Source organism: Pezoporus wallicus, unplaced genomic scaffold (assembly GCF_028554395.1).
Source record: "Pezoporus wallicus isolate ANWC-B61680 ecotype Strahan unplaced genomic scaffold, APGP_CSIRO_Pwel_v1 contig_4264, whole genome shotgun sequence".
Classification (NCBI taxonomy): Eukaryota; Metazoa; Chordata; class Aves; order Psittaciformes; family Psittacidae; genus Pezoporus; species Pezoporus wallicus.
In genome coordinates, this window is record NW_026637102.1 from 294,588 (window position 1) to 309,265 (window position 14,678).

Sequence of the window (14,678 nt, forward strand, 5' to 3'; positions counted from 1 at the left end):
TTTGGCGGGGCTGGTGAAAGGTAGCACTTCAGCTTTTCTGTCAACCTTTGTTTTCCAGGCTAAACAGACTTATTTTCTGGTTGCTCAGGCTGACCTTCTCCTTGCAGATTAGCTTTGCCCCTTCACCTTTGTCCTCTCTGGGCACTCTGTTTGTTTTCTTTATAAGATTCCTTGGTTTTACTCTTTTCTTTGACAACTTCTTTTTTTTTTCTTTTTTTGTTTTCTCTTTTTTTTTGTGTGTGTATGTGCTTTTATTTTACCAAACTGGTCTCATTTTGTACAGTGCATTTAGAGCTGCACCAGGGGCCACGTGCATTTCTTGTTAAATTTTTTATGAAGTTTCAGAGTACTGCATAGAGGAAATGAAGTACTCCTGACATTTAAGAATATGTGAAGTATATTCTTACAAAATTGTATTTGAATGAAACCTGGCTTTTTCTCAGATATTCTTAGAAGCAAGCCTTGCCTCATTTGTAATTTCTAGAAACTGTGCTCTGAGAAAATAGAAGAAATAGTTTTCTCTTTCATTATGAGAATTCTTTAAAGGTGTTGAGATACAGGAGGAGGTGTGGGGGGAGGGGAAACACTATCACTCTCTTCAGCAGCTATTTAGATAAGGTTGTAGCACTCTGGAAGTGAATCCCATTTCGTTTTCCCAGACTGGTAGGACTGGGACTGCAACAGATGGGACTTCTGTGACAGTAATGCATTTGAAATAGAGGGCAGCTGGGGGAAACCCAAAACTGTAGGTCTCTGTCCATGGTATAGAAAGTGAACATATTAAGAGAAATGAGGTTGGCTTCACTATGTTCCTTGTTCAGAAGAGTCATGCATGTCTCATGTTGGTGGAATGTAAGCATTTTTTAGAGGTGATTCACTGGGAGGAGGGTGTAGGGGATAGATGTGCTCTGCATGAGCATAGTTTAAGCACTGGTGTTTTGCCTTAAAGGGAATTATCTCTTCTTATTCTAACTAAACAATGCAAAAGTCAAAGTGAAGTCAACAGGATTTCTGTACATAAAATGGCTTTAGGATAGCCAGTGCAGGGGTTGGCAGTCCATGCATGCTGTTTTAAAAAGAGAAAGTGTTGGTTTTCGTTAAGAATTTACATGGATTTACAGTTACAGAGCGTAAGGCCGGGCTGGTAGAAGCGGTGAATGCAGACTGAAGTGCATATTCCAACACACATGCCCATATATGTGCACAAGCATTCAACCCTTGGAGAGTATCACTTGTGTGTTTGGAGCTGGTATTAGTTATCTTACTGTTATTTTCATTAATTCACGCATAATAGAGATAAAGTTATGAAAACTATATTGGACTTGAAAAATATCACTTAAAAATAACATGCACGTAAGCCTTCAGTGGTACTTTACCTTCCTGAATGTAATTTGCTTTGCAGAGATGTGACATTGTGGAAGTCTGGATGAAGCATTGTGAGCTCTAGTTCACAGCCTCTGTGTATAGCAATATTGTTGTATGTAATGTCCCTTCCTGAGGGATTCACATGGTGGCTGGTTAGGAGTTGGTAGAGAAAAATCCTAAAATACATGAGGGAGAAAGCAAGCCAGCTTTGAAAAGAGGAAGAAAAGGGCTTTATATTGGGTTACTGTCCCTCTCTGAATGAATAATGCGGGAATGCTTCACAGTGAAGAGTCTGATAAGTTTACCTAGGCAAGAGTGTGATGCTTCCACCTTTTTTGTCTTTACAAATCTGCTGTTTTCTGAAAGAGTATAGCAGTTACTGAAGCATATTTCACAGCTACTTTCTGGCTAGGTGGGTGGATGCAGATCTCATCTGGCTCCCAGCTGGACAGCGCTCTCCTGGACATAGCTGTCTCCCTGTCCCTGGCAGGGGCCAAGCTAAGCAGCTCCAGTTACCCAGGAGAACTGAACTTGCAGGGTTTTGTGGCATGCCACCGGAGCTCCTTGCCCAAAAGGACATGAACATACTGAGCTGCTGCATAACCAGCATCTCTAAAGGCTTCTTTCTGCAAAGCTTTCCATGGTGCCTACATTTTAGGGTCCTGTCTGGGCAGGGGAGGACTCTTGGGCTGAAAGCATCTGCCTGGGAGAGCTTTAGTTTATATTAGATTACAGACCATTTTAGATTTAGTGGGACCTGGAGTCAATAAACTGATAACAAAAAAATATCAGGTCACTGAGTACAAGTTCACTGGGTTAACCAAGGTGTCTCGAGACATCTTCTTTAATAGCTGTAATGTGAGTAATATGGACATATTAAATAACAATAAGGGCCTGCTTGCTTGTGGGTTTTTAACATGCTGATGAAAACCCAGACATATTTAAAAAGGATGCTGCAATTCAAGTTGGTTGGGAACTTTCCAGTAAGCCATTACTTGAATGGAAAATGCTGATTTAACAAGAAGCTGTCAGAGCTACTATCTGTCTTGATGCAACTATTTTGAGGGGAAAGTTTCTCAAGGTTCCAAATGAAATTTTTGCTTAAAACTTGAAAAAGAAAGAGGGAGGGAATTATTAGAACAGCTTGGGTGGTTAGGGTTTTTTGTCTGATGCAGACCAGGGTCTTGAACTCTGGTATCCCACATCCCATCTGTCTCCTCTTGATTTTTGAAAGGTTTGCTCTGCTTTGGAACATAACCAAGTGTTGAAATCTTAAAAATAAAAAGCAAAATGGAATTCTTGTTTTCTAGCCAGACCTAGTTATAATCAAGAAATGTGGACTTTGTGGTATTTATTTTACAATAGACTCCAAAAGTATTTAAGCCAGACAAATTTTAAAATGAGTGTGCATAAAAACATTCCTCTTGAATATGATACTTGATAGTTTTATAAGGGAATAGCACATGGGCTAGAGGAGTTGGTAACTTTGGCAAAGATGAGTGAAGGTGTTTAGAGCCTACTCCGTGGATGTAGGGCAGGGAGTTGGAGTAGTGCAGTTTACTCTTTTGATTCTATGATTCTGTTTTACGTACGTGTGCTATGTGGGTATGTGAAATAATTACGACTCACACTGCCATTCTCTGTAATCCTGGTGTGGACTATAATGCAGCCAAAATTAGAGCGAAATAGGTTAGTTTGGGTTATAGTTATTTGCAGAGGATGCATTTAATAGTTGCTTCCTCACTGCTCGTTACTGTCTGTGCCAGTTCTTACAGCTTTTACAGAGAAATTTTCATTTGAAGAGGTTTCTTTCCTTCCCTGTTTTTGAGGACCCATCCTAACAGGAGGGGAAACTGCCTGACTTAACAAGGAAATCTGAAACTACCACTTTGGTGCTGTCCTGTGCACGCAAGAAACTGGGGACTAAATCAGAACACTGGGTCTTAGCATACAATTTTTTTTTATTTTTTATTTTTTGACTGTAAAGCACCTTCAGTAGCCAAAACTGCAAAGAAAAACCAGATCACTGAGTGTATGTACATCTCTTGTTCTTATTATGCTTAAAGACCCTTGCAGACTGGTGTAAATTTGGAAAACATTACAAATCAGTACTTTTATTTTACCTGATCCTAAATCCTATTTAATACAGTACTCTGGTGTAACAACTGAGGAACTTAAATACAATGTAGCGTTGGGCAACAAAATGGGGAAGCCCTTCTCTGACTTAATTGATGAGCTGCACAGTGAGTTTTGTGTCCACATCTGAGCATTTGCACTACTTAACTGATTTGCACCAATAGCCAGACAGCAGTTGCACTTGTAATTTAGCAATGGTTAAAGGAAGCAGTTTTAAATTGCAGTCTGTAGCTGCTAAAAAGACCTTCATATAGTTTTTTTTTTCTGTGCGTCATGCGTGGCCAACTTTCTGGTTTGGATGTCAACTGCAAATTGTTTCAGTAAACGCTTGGGTGACTAGTGGTATGTTAGATACCTTGTTATTTGTTTGTTGCCTATGGTTAGAGTGTATCCCTGTGATACTTTAGGGCTTGGTGTGAAAACTTGCAGAGCCATGACCCCTCCTTTCTTTTCTGGGGTAAGAGTTATTAGCAGGGCCTGTTGTGACAGGGCAGGGGGGAAATGGTTTTAAACTAAAGGAGGAGAGATTCAGACGATATGAGGAAAAAATTCTCTACAATGAGGATGGTAAAACAGTAGAACAGGTTGCCCAGAGAGGTGGTAAATGCCCCATACCTGGAGACATTCAGGGCCAGGCTGGATGTGGTTCTGGGCAACCTGATGTAGATGAAGATGTACGGGGGGTTGGACTAGATGGCTTTGGAAGGTCCCTTCCAACCCAACTATTCTACGATTCTTCAACACAGATGAACATTTTAAGCAGGTGGAGATGCGGAAAAACAATTGTATTTTGTGTTTGTATGGTGGCCTGTTGCCATCACAATCTGTTTGCAGCAGATACTTTCCGTTAGGTGCCGGAAGAATAGATGAAGAGGGAGCGCCTTATCTCGCAGCCGGGCTGTGTGGGTTGCACGTAGCAACCATGGGCTGGGTCCGTGTGAGCCTGTTGAAGGTTGAGTATGGTGGGTGCTGGGGTCCTGGCCCCGGGCAGAGATTTTGGAGGGGGCTGGTGCCGTGCAGTAGTTCCCTTGGCTTGGTGCAGCTGTTTGAAGGCAGGCCCTTGCCTGTGGCTTCAAGGTTGAACTTGGAGATCGTAAAGGTCCTTTCCAACCGAGATGATTCTGTAATTCCCCCCAGTGAGTGGCGATTTCCACTCTTTCCGGAACGAGACGGGGTGCAAGGGAGAGCGTTGCCAGTGTGGAGCCCCGCGGCACTCTGCTGTTCACGGGGAGGGTGTTTGGCCCTGTGGTCTAGCGCTTCGCCGCCCGCCTGCGTGCACACAGGCGCGTACACGTGTGCATGCGGGTGTGCGCACGCGTGCGTCCGTGCGGGCGCGCGGACGTGCGTGCCCACGCGCCGGAGCCGTGTCCTCGCCTGACCCCGCCTGCAGCAGCAGCAGCAGCCGCAGCCCTGGTGGAGCCCAAAAGGCCCCGGGGCCGCCGCCCGCGTGGGCGCTTCCCCCGTCCCTCCCCCCGCCGACCAGGCCGTGCGCCGGCTCCGCGTCCGCACGCGTGTGAAATCCGTGCCGTCTCTTGCGGGCGGCCGCTGCGGCGCCCGCACAGGAGACCCTTTGTTTGGGCAGGGCCGGCGCGAGCGCGGGAGGAGGGGGGGGGGGGCGCTTTGGGCCGCAGCCACCGCATTGGCTGGGGCCGGTTCGCGGCTCCTCGCGCCCTGCCGCGTGTGCGCGCGCGCGCCGCGGAGCCGCACGAGGCTCGCGCCCGCGACGCCGCCTGGAGGAGGGCACCGCTGCGGCAGGAAGCAAGATGGCCGCCTCGTGGGCGCCGCTGTGAGGAATGCGGGGCACCAGCGAGGCCGGCTCCGGGGGGGCGGCGGCGGCGGCGGGGCCTCTCCCCTCGGCCGTCGGTGGCGGTGGAGGGGCCGCGTAAGAGCCTCCGTCAGCCCTCCAAAGTGCCGCATGTAAAGCATTCAGGGTATATAATAAGCAATATTACAGTTCGATAATAAAATAGGAGGTGCCTTTGTGACCACAACTTACTCTGCAATTTGATGTTTTTTTAGGTTCTAACTGAAAACAAAAGGCCTCAGAGGAGGAAGCAAAGAGTTTTAAAGGTAACAAATAATTGCTTTAATATTTTTCCCCTCCCATTTTTAAGCAGCATTTTCTTGTCATACAAATTAGGATACCAAAGGGTTAATTTATGGGAAGTGGCGCTTTCCAGCTCTTCAGGAGATTAGCTAATTTTAAAAGCACAGAACATGTTCTTTTTTTCTCTTTCTTTCCAAGCATGTTGTGTACATATTTGACTCTTTCTGCACAAGTCTGGAGACCAAAAGTTTGCTTTCCATTGCACTGAAGGTTCACTCTAATTTCCTCTGTTCCTAGTTTCATACTTCCAAAGGTAGCAGTTGAATGTTGGTGGGGTGTTCAGTATACAGTTTTGTGGCATCTGAAATTCAATGTAAGAAGTCAATGTTACAATGCAAACCAGATTAACAAAAGAGAAGTTTTATGCTTACGTTACTGTAGTTTTGATTTCCTTTTTTCTTTAAACTTTAGGAAGCCTTAAGTGAGACTGAAGATTCTGTGAACTTGTATCAGCCTTCAGTCTCACTTGGTAACACATTTCTTCAAGATTTTAAAGATGGCTGTCTTATGTGACAACAAAAGATTGGTCATTCAAATGGAAATGTTTTAGTTTTTATAACAAAATACAGACTTGCTACACTCATGGCTAATGTAGGTTTTTTTTTTTTTAAGTAACAAGTAGCACATCAATGTTTCATCTTTCAGTTAGTCTTTAGAATATTTTGAACAGAAATAAGTCACTAATTCTGTTATTGCAAATTAACATTTTGGAGGATGGATACTGCAAGTAAGATGGATGGTATGTGTAAGATGAAGCTAAGGAAAATGAGAAGAAATACACATTGTTAAACTTTGTAGAGCTATTCTCTTACACCAGATAAATGTAATATAAGATAGTTTAGAGTTGTTTTTTTACATTAAAATTTCAGAAGTTACTTGATGCGGTGGATTTGACAAGCACTGAATGTCTGTAGTGTAATTGTAGTTGAAAACATCCCAATTATCAGTTTTGTCATCACTGTCACACATTTCAGAAACTTGCTTAAAGGATGTGTGAATTTGTAAGATAAAGCAAAGTTAAGATGGAGCAAGGAGCAGATAACCTTGTGTGACTTGCAAGTATGTCCAGCTTCAAGGTTGTCTGTCTTTTCATGTGGTAATAGTTGTGCAAGCCATCTCCCTGTGTATTATGCTAACAGTATGTGATTGTACAGCACTAGCATGTGCTTTTATTTCTTGCGTTAGGTAAATGAATCCATTAAAATGTTAGCATCTTTCATTATGTCATGGGTATGCTTTTAAGTATTCATTTTATGCCAACGTAGACTTAAAACTTTAGCATTTGTTCATCCTGTGTTTTGTGCGGTTGATAATAGTGTGCAAAATAAGGACTGTTTGTAAATGAGTCATTCAGCTTTGTAAATTATGACACATGTTCTGTCAAAGAGGTTTTTTTTTTGGTGATAGGTAGGTATGTTGTATTGGGCGTCTGTCTGCAGTAGGGGCTCATAGTTGAGTCTTCAGTTTTTTCTTTGAATTCATTTTGCCACTGTCTCTAATTTGATGGCAGAGCAGGTTCCTATGATTCTGTAATATGTTCATTTCCCCTCTTTCCAAAAAGCTTGAAGAGTGTTGTTTCCTTGTCTCTTAAAGGGAAAGGCTTGTCTGTTTTTGTGTGTGTATGCATAGTATTGAATGTTAGTCATTGGACTTATGTTTATTTATGGTTAAACTTTCCCATTGCTGAATTGATTCTGCAGTGTTTCCTCTTTGTGTTAGGTACTGTTCTTTGTGCTTACTGGTATTTGTCTTTGTTTTCTGGTGCTGAAGTGTATTTCCTAAGAGTTTGTTCACTTGCATCCACCAAATAACGCATGGTACCCCTGAAGGTATCTTATGAAATGTGTAGATTGGGGTTGGTGGAGTTTTCCTTTGGTTTTGGAGGGGAGAGGGGAGGTTGGTCATCTTAGGTTAAGTTGTAGCTGTCTGATGGCTGCAATAAACTTAGAAAAAGTAGATAATTTGCAGATTTTTTACAAGGGCATTTTTATAAATATAATGTTCTGATACGTGACTCTCAAACCTGGCTTCTGTTATTGGTGGGATTGCCATGTAAAGTGGTATTGTTGTATCTATTAAATTATAATCTCAACATTTTATTTAATCATCAGTAGTGATTGAGGGTAACTGACCAGTGACACTTCCAAAATTTTAATAGAATATTTACTCTTTTTTTCGTTGTATTTTACTCAAACGGTATCGTAAACTTTTAAAAGGAGGATTTGTAGTACCTTCTTCCAAAAATACACAGAGTGAGTATCTTTCTAATCCTCCTAAGTTTTTATAGCTGCACATTTATTTACTTGGAGGGTTAGTGCCCTCTAATTGTGCTTCTTAGGACCAACATATTTACAAATTCTTCTGTACAGGATGAAAATAAACAGTGCCTTTCTGTTGAAAACAGGTTGGACAGATACAAACGTTAAGACCAAAAGTAATACATGCTACATTATACTGTACCTTTTGTTTACTATATATCATTTTCCACGCTTGTGTTTTAATGCTCCTTTCTGGTTACTGGAGGAGTCATTTATGAAATTCTTCTGTGCCATAAATACTGTATTAGGCTCTCCATGTTTATTTTGAAAGAACATCTGAAATATTCATCACATTTAGTCAAATCCTCATTGAAGAGTCTTTGTGAGTGCATAGTAATGGATACTAAGGAAGAAATATACCAGTGCTTTTTCTTACCATTTATACTGTGTGTTATCCTCAGTTAAGCAGACACTTCAGTTTTATTCCTGATAGGGAAGGTCTCCATAGAAGAGACACGTACTTAAAAATTCATTCATCTGCATTTCAAAAGACATATTATACACCCTGCTTCACCTACTATAATTTTCCCTTTAGCTACTTAGCAGTGTTCTCACTCAATATGGGGAGTGTAATGCACCTCTCTTTAAAAGTAGGGAAACGTTTGCAGTCATGCAATTTTATTAACACAGAGCTCAGAGGAATGGAACAGTTGAGCATGGCATCATAATTGCCAGGGAAATCTACACTTGTAAAAGACAGCCAGCAGTGGCACCAGTAATGAAACCTCATGCAGATCAAGATACAGCTGGTGAAAAAGTACAGTCCATGGTCTTTCTACTAGGTTCTGTGGAGCCAAGGCTACTGTTTGGATGGCTGCAGATGTTTGCTGTGTTGATGGAGATTTAAAAAAAAAAGGGGGGGAGGGGAAGAGACTCTGGGAGAGATCCAGAATAATATATGCAGTGCTAAGTGAGTATTATAACTGTATGCACATTCTTTGTTCTCTGGCTGATCCTATTTGTGTGTTTATGCATAAACACTGTAATGGTTATTGTGTGTGCCAGAGAAGTGCAAACAACACCTGCTAAACTGCATAAAACCTGTTCAATTTAAGTAAAGCTAAAAGCCAGAAATAACTCAGTACCTAGAATTTCTGGTTTGTTTGTAAACATTGTACTAGGAACCAGTAAAAGTTTCATTTCCACCAAAGCTACGAATATATACTTGAGCACTCTCTTAATTTTTCTGTCTTCGTACAAAGCATAGTCTGTCTTAATCAAAAAACAAGTTTAAAATATGAAGCTGGTTCAGCAGACTTGCTGTTGCCATATTTATGATGCAGTCTTGGTTTTGCTGCTTAAAGAGATTAAAAATACACCTGTTTTATCAAGTTGATGTGTTTATGGTAATGCTCTAAGTGAGCATGGATTGAACTGATTTTGAACATGTACTGTAAATTATGGTATTTTTTAGTGCAAAATATCTGCAAGAATATTTAGCTGGAAGAAATTAAAATCTTATTACTTCTCCCCCCCCCCCTTTAAAAATAAGATACAAGCAAGTCAATGGATGGAATTGCACTGCAGTGGAATTTTACAGAGGAAGAAGACAGAATGGTGTAATACATGTTGGAAAGTATGTTGTCCAGAAAATACTGACCTTATTCTTTGTGGTTTTTAAAGGGACACAGTCACCTTGGAACACATTCCTTCAATAAATACCAATTAAAATTGCTTTGAGTACTGGTTGAAAGTGTCTGATTATTTCTTATGTGCCTTCTTGGTCCTTTTTTTGATAGGGAGAGCTTACTTTGGTATGTGAGTGGCCTACACAAGTTAGTTAATGTTTATTTTTCAGAGTAAGATCAGTTACTAACTTAGCTGTTAATTTAGTTAAAAAAAAAAAATCTAGGTATCTTTTTTTTGAAAAAAAAAAAAATCTTGTGCTTTTTCAAGCTGGATATGTGTCTGTCTAAATGGGATCAATTTTATTTTTGCTCTTGATAAGCTCGTGCACCTCGCTCAGTGTGAGCAGGCATGATTATGGTTGTAATTTAATAGCACATTTGCATATGTAGCTTTTCCAGCACTTTCACTTGAATGCAGTTGTGAACATGAGGCACTTCCATATTTTGTTTGTACTTAAGTACTAAGACTACTCAAGTATGTAGACATTTTTTTAATGGAGTCCAGACAAAGAATGCCTTTGTAAATGGTCTGTAAATTATTCATCTTACTCTAGTAATTTTCTAATCCTTAATTTTTCCAGCAAGTTTCGGGGGGTGTTGGGGGTGGGGGTGTTGAAGGCTGTCCCTTGAGGACTTTCCCCTGTGATGCAGTGAGCTGGATAGAATGCAGAAATGCACTCCTTCCCTTGCCCTCCTGCTCCTGCAGAGTACTTCAGGGCTGCTACCTCTCCCATCTGCCTGCTTTTCAGGACCCATGCGCTGCTTGTTCAGCAGCACCATCATGCTACTCCTTGTCCACACAGGCCACTTCCCAAAATGTTGAGGGAAGAAAGGGGCACTGTCCTTTGAGAGGAGGACAGAGAGAAGTAGGGTTTTCTGGTTTAACTCATTTGTTAGATGAGCAGTTGTGAGGATAGCGCTGCTCCTTGGGGGATGGAGGAGGCAGAGGCATAATGAGTCTAGGAAGAGTTAAGGACAGGGTGAACCTAATGATTACAGTGGTTTTGGAGGGGGTTTGCATGTTTTGAATACCTGTTTGTAGATCTTGCTGTCACTGTGTTTTAGTGCAGTGTTGGGTCTTCCACCTCAGTGGATTTAGAGAAGGAGCCTCTTAAAAAGGTAGAAAATGTGTTTGTGACCAAAAATGTTGTAAAATAATAACTAAAAGCAACGTAATTTGTGGGAAGGAAGGAGCTACATGTGTAGATGAAGGCCAGTTGCATGAGTATATTGATACATTTGATACATATTGATCTTCTTAACTAATTGATACATATTGATCTTCCTAACTAAACTTCAGCATTACAGAGTAAACTCTGGTTTCCTATTCCAGATGTGTTGTTTTGTTGATACTACTTGTATTTGCTGCTGAATTATGAGCTTTATTAATGCTTGTACTTGTATGTAATGTAGGCATTGAAATAATTGAGATGGCTTTACATATTCCAGAAATCTGCTGTCAGTTTGCTGTTTGTACATACATTTCTAGATGGATATCTAGAAAATGCTTTGAAAATAGGCACTATGTGTTTAGAATCTGATAGCATATTGCTAGGCAGCTTTGTTTATTGCTTTTAACTGATACAGGAAAGAAACAGTGAGAAGGCCTGAATGCATTTGAGCAGCAGCAGATTTTAATTTCTGTGATTTGTTTTTTTTCTTTCTGTGATGTTGTACTAATTTTTTTGCTTAGTGTTACTGAGTATGAGAAAGTTAATTTAGCACATACTACTGCAGCAAATTTTGCCATTGACATTACTAGGAGCCTTACCTATGTAGAGACCAAAAGATTTAAATCCTACTGAAGTAAGTTCGATTTGGAAGATTAAAAGAATCCATAAGTTCTTAGAAAGATGTTTTATTTTTTGATGTCAAATACATGAAACTTAACCAACATCAAGAAAACAAATTATACATCAGGAACAAATAATAATCAGTTTTCATTAACTTATATAAAATTAATATGTAGAATGTATTTGGCTGTCCTTGTTGTCCTAACAGCTTTAATATTCAGCTTTTAAGAATATTAGGATTATTCAAGGCAGATTTAAAATTGACTGGTTTGTGTCTTGACACTTGACTGTGAATTTCTTTCTCAGTCAGTGTTTTGTTGGTGTTGTCTGTATTGTGTTATAAATTAATTGATGCTGTGGAGTAAAATTTGGCTCTACATTAAATTTTCCTAAAATAAAGGTTTTGCTGAACTTGTGAATAAGAGAGAATTTCTGTGCCTTTAAACATGTAAACATAAAAAAAACACCAGAAAAACCCAAAACCAAACAAATAAAACCCACCAGAAAAAAAACTGCAATAAAAAAAAAAGGGCATTTACTTTTGTGATGGATAATCGCTGTCTAAATTCTGCAACACAAATAACCACTGTTGCAGTGCTGCCCCAGAGCAACATTGCTATTATTCCAGTATGTGAGTGAAAGCTGGCACTCCTGTAAAGGGAAAGCAGAAGTTACATACAATGTAGGTATGCTAGCTTTGATTGAGCCGGAAGAGAAACATAATTGGCCAATTTTTAGCTTCTTCCCTCATGAGAATAAGCAAAACATAGATGCACAATCCTGAACAGTGCTCAGTGTTGTAGCTTGGTGGCTTAAGTGACCAGCATTAGTTTTTTTTTCTTATCTGAATTACTTTTAGTTGTTCCTCTGACGTATTCTGTCACTGACTTTTCTATTGCTGAAGAGTATTAGGTATTCCTTTTAGTCTTGTGGCCCCTCATCAGCTGTAAAACGAGGCTAGAATATACCCATAAAATAGATGTTTGAATTTGGAGAAGACTTGCATGGGATTTGTTGCAAAGTGTATCTGGGACCTGTGCTGATATTTCAAAGTGAGTGGGGAAAATGGGATTAATGTGTGTGAGAGCTGGTTAGCGTTTTTAGCTTACTGTCTTGTATGTCCTTAGCAGATTTGGTCTGAGAGCAGCTACTGGCATGTAGCAATTTGTGAATCATGTAATTGGTTGTACAACAGATGGCTAGGCACTTAAACTGGGTCCTGAATTAAGGAACTGAGTATCTTCCTGGTTAGATTCTAGGAACTGGAAGGTTGTGTTGTTACCTTAGTGGTTCAGATCTTTATTGAACTGAAATCAAAGGAAAATTAACTTGTGTCAGTTTGGTTCACATATGGTAAACTCCAGCAAGATCACTGAGATCACACATTCTTGTGCTGAGAGGTTGTAAGACTGTATAAATTTATTTGGATTAAGCATCATGTTTTAAAAATACCTCAAATAACTTGAATTTGAAAATTCCCATGGATAAAAAGATGCATCAAAAACACCTAACAGGATGCTTAAAAGATTCTTTCTCTGTTCCTTTGCAAAAACGTGTACCGTAGTTCAAGGCCAGACTTCCCTGACCTTGACTTAAAGTCGTTGAGTTTTGTTATACTTTTGTCTGCTAGAACGAGGACCCTTCTTTTATCTTTTTTTTCCACATAGACTTAGTTGCAGTTCATGTCTTTTCAATTCTTTTTTTCTTTGGTAAATTGCAGAGAGTGAGTAGAGAGTAAACTTGGCTTTCACTTCAAGATGTTTCAATCCTTTGTCATTCTTGTAGTCCTCCAAACCCTCTCCAGCATATCAGTGTCTTGCTTGAGCTGGGTATGCCAGAACTGGATGCTTTATTCCACTAGCAGGTGCAAAAGTGCAAAGTACAGGATAGAAAGTAACTCATCTTTTCGTAATCGTATTGTCTTTTATGCATCAAATAATTTCACTAACGCTTTTGTCCATGAAGTTCCAATATGAATTTCTGTAGTCACTGTGCAGTTGATTATTGATCATGTTAATGCCCTCCTTAAAGGCATTGCTTTATAAGATAGAAACCTGCATTTTGTAAATATAGTCCCATGTCTTTGTTGCTAGATACACTTCACCTTTAGCTGTACTGAAATGTGTGCTTGCAGCTGGCTTGCCAGTTAGTTCAGGAGTTATCATGACTGATCCTTTAATTATTTGCTGTTTTTCTATCAGTCTTAATTTCACTTTTCATTCAGATCGTTGATAAAAATGTTATGTGTGATCTGCTCCCTGAAGACCCTGTTATGAACACTGTGATGATTCTCCATTTACAGTTAAGGGCCAGGCAAGGCTTTTTTAATGCTGTGGGGATGGTTTCATAAATGAGTAGACCACAAGAGACATTAGCTAGGGTGGATAAATTCAAAGACTGTTTTATTTTTTTTTCACCTCTGCTTTTGAGTTAAAGTGTATTAGGCAAAGGTTGTATTAGGGAATACATATTGCTGCTGAATGTATCATTTTTCTTTTGTGAGTTAATTGAGTGCTATATTTTTCCAGAGCTGCCAGTGTCTCTTTGAGTGCTCAGTTTCAATGTTGAAGACAAATAATTGAATAATTCAAAACACCAGTAAAAAACAAAACAAACCCCAAACCCAAACAAAATAAAAACCACCAAGCAAGATGCTTGTCTATGTTTGCTTCTTTGGCAAAATGTACTGTAATGTTTGGGTTTTTTTCTTTCTAAACACCCACTTCTTGGGTGCTGTGTAGGAGAATGGGGTATCCTTCACTCTGTTTTTTTTTCTTGCTCCTGTTTGTAGCTTTCACAGCTTATAGCTCAGGGTTGACAAAACAATTTGAGTTTGTGGCTGAGAGGGCCTATTTCCAAGTAGTAATCCAATAAATACATTTCTCTGGGGATCACCATTTGAAGCCTTTAGAGCCAGAATTAGTGTCCTGTAGTTTTTTATTTTGTTAGTAAGTGCGTCTGTTAGGTCCTGTACTGTAGATCTTCTTTGTGAGTGGTCTCACTGAAGTTGTTACCCAATGTGGGAAGGAGATCTGCGGTAGCAGTGTAGGAGAAAAAATGAAGAGAACCAAGCTGTGAAGACTGTAAGGCCTATAATTCCTTATGGAAAGACAAGATAAGGACCTTTTCTGGTGGGAGAGCTACCTGGTGTTTGGACGTAGCAAAGACGATATAAATGGAGATGAAACTGGGAAGGAGAAAGCTAAGATGTAGCTTGGAGAATGTACTTTGCTTTTGCGGCTACAGATAAGAACCAAAATGCCATCAACTAGAGCAGACCTTCCAGCTGTTATAAGATCCAGTGTGAAACTACCTGCTATGGTACACCAGT

General features: G+C 40.1%; 1 protein-coding gene and 1 long non-coding RNA gene across 7 annotated transcripts in view; both read left to right on the forward strand.

Annotated features, from left to right (window-relative positions):
• Positions 1 to 14,678, forward strand: part of TET1 (tet methylcytosine dioxygenase 1) — an 83,452-nt gene that overhangs the window by 29,505 nt on the left and 39,269 nt on the right. For all 6 annotated transcript variants that reach the window (XM_057403259.1, XM_057403258.1, XM_057403262.1 and 3 more), the window contains one exon: positions 5,521 to 5,571. In XM_057403259.1, the coding sequence (XP_057259242.1) occupies positions 5,521 to 5,571 (51 nt within the window). The remainder of the gene's footprint in view (positions 1 to 5,520; positions 5,572 to 14,678) is intronic.
• On the forward strand, positions 8,787 to 9,606 carry LOC130596030 (uncharacterized). The gene is made up of 2 exons (XR_008971445.1): positions 8,787 to 8,836; positions 9,419 to 9,606. It is a non-coding gene; the product is annotated as an uncharacterized LOC130596030 (long non-coding RNA).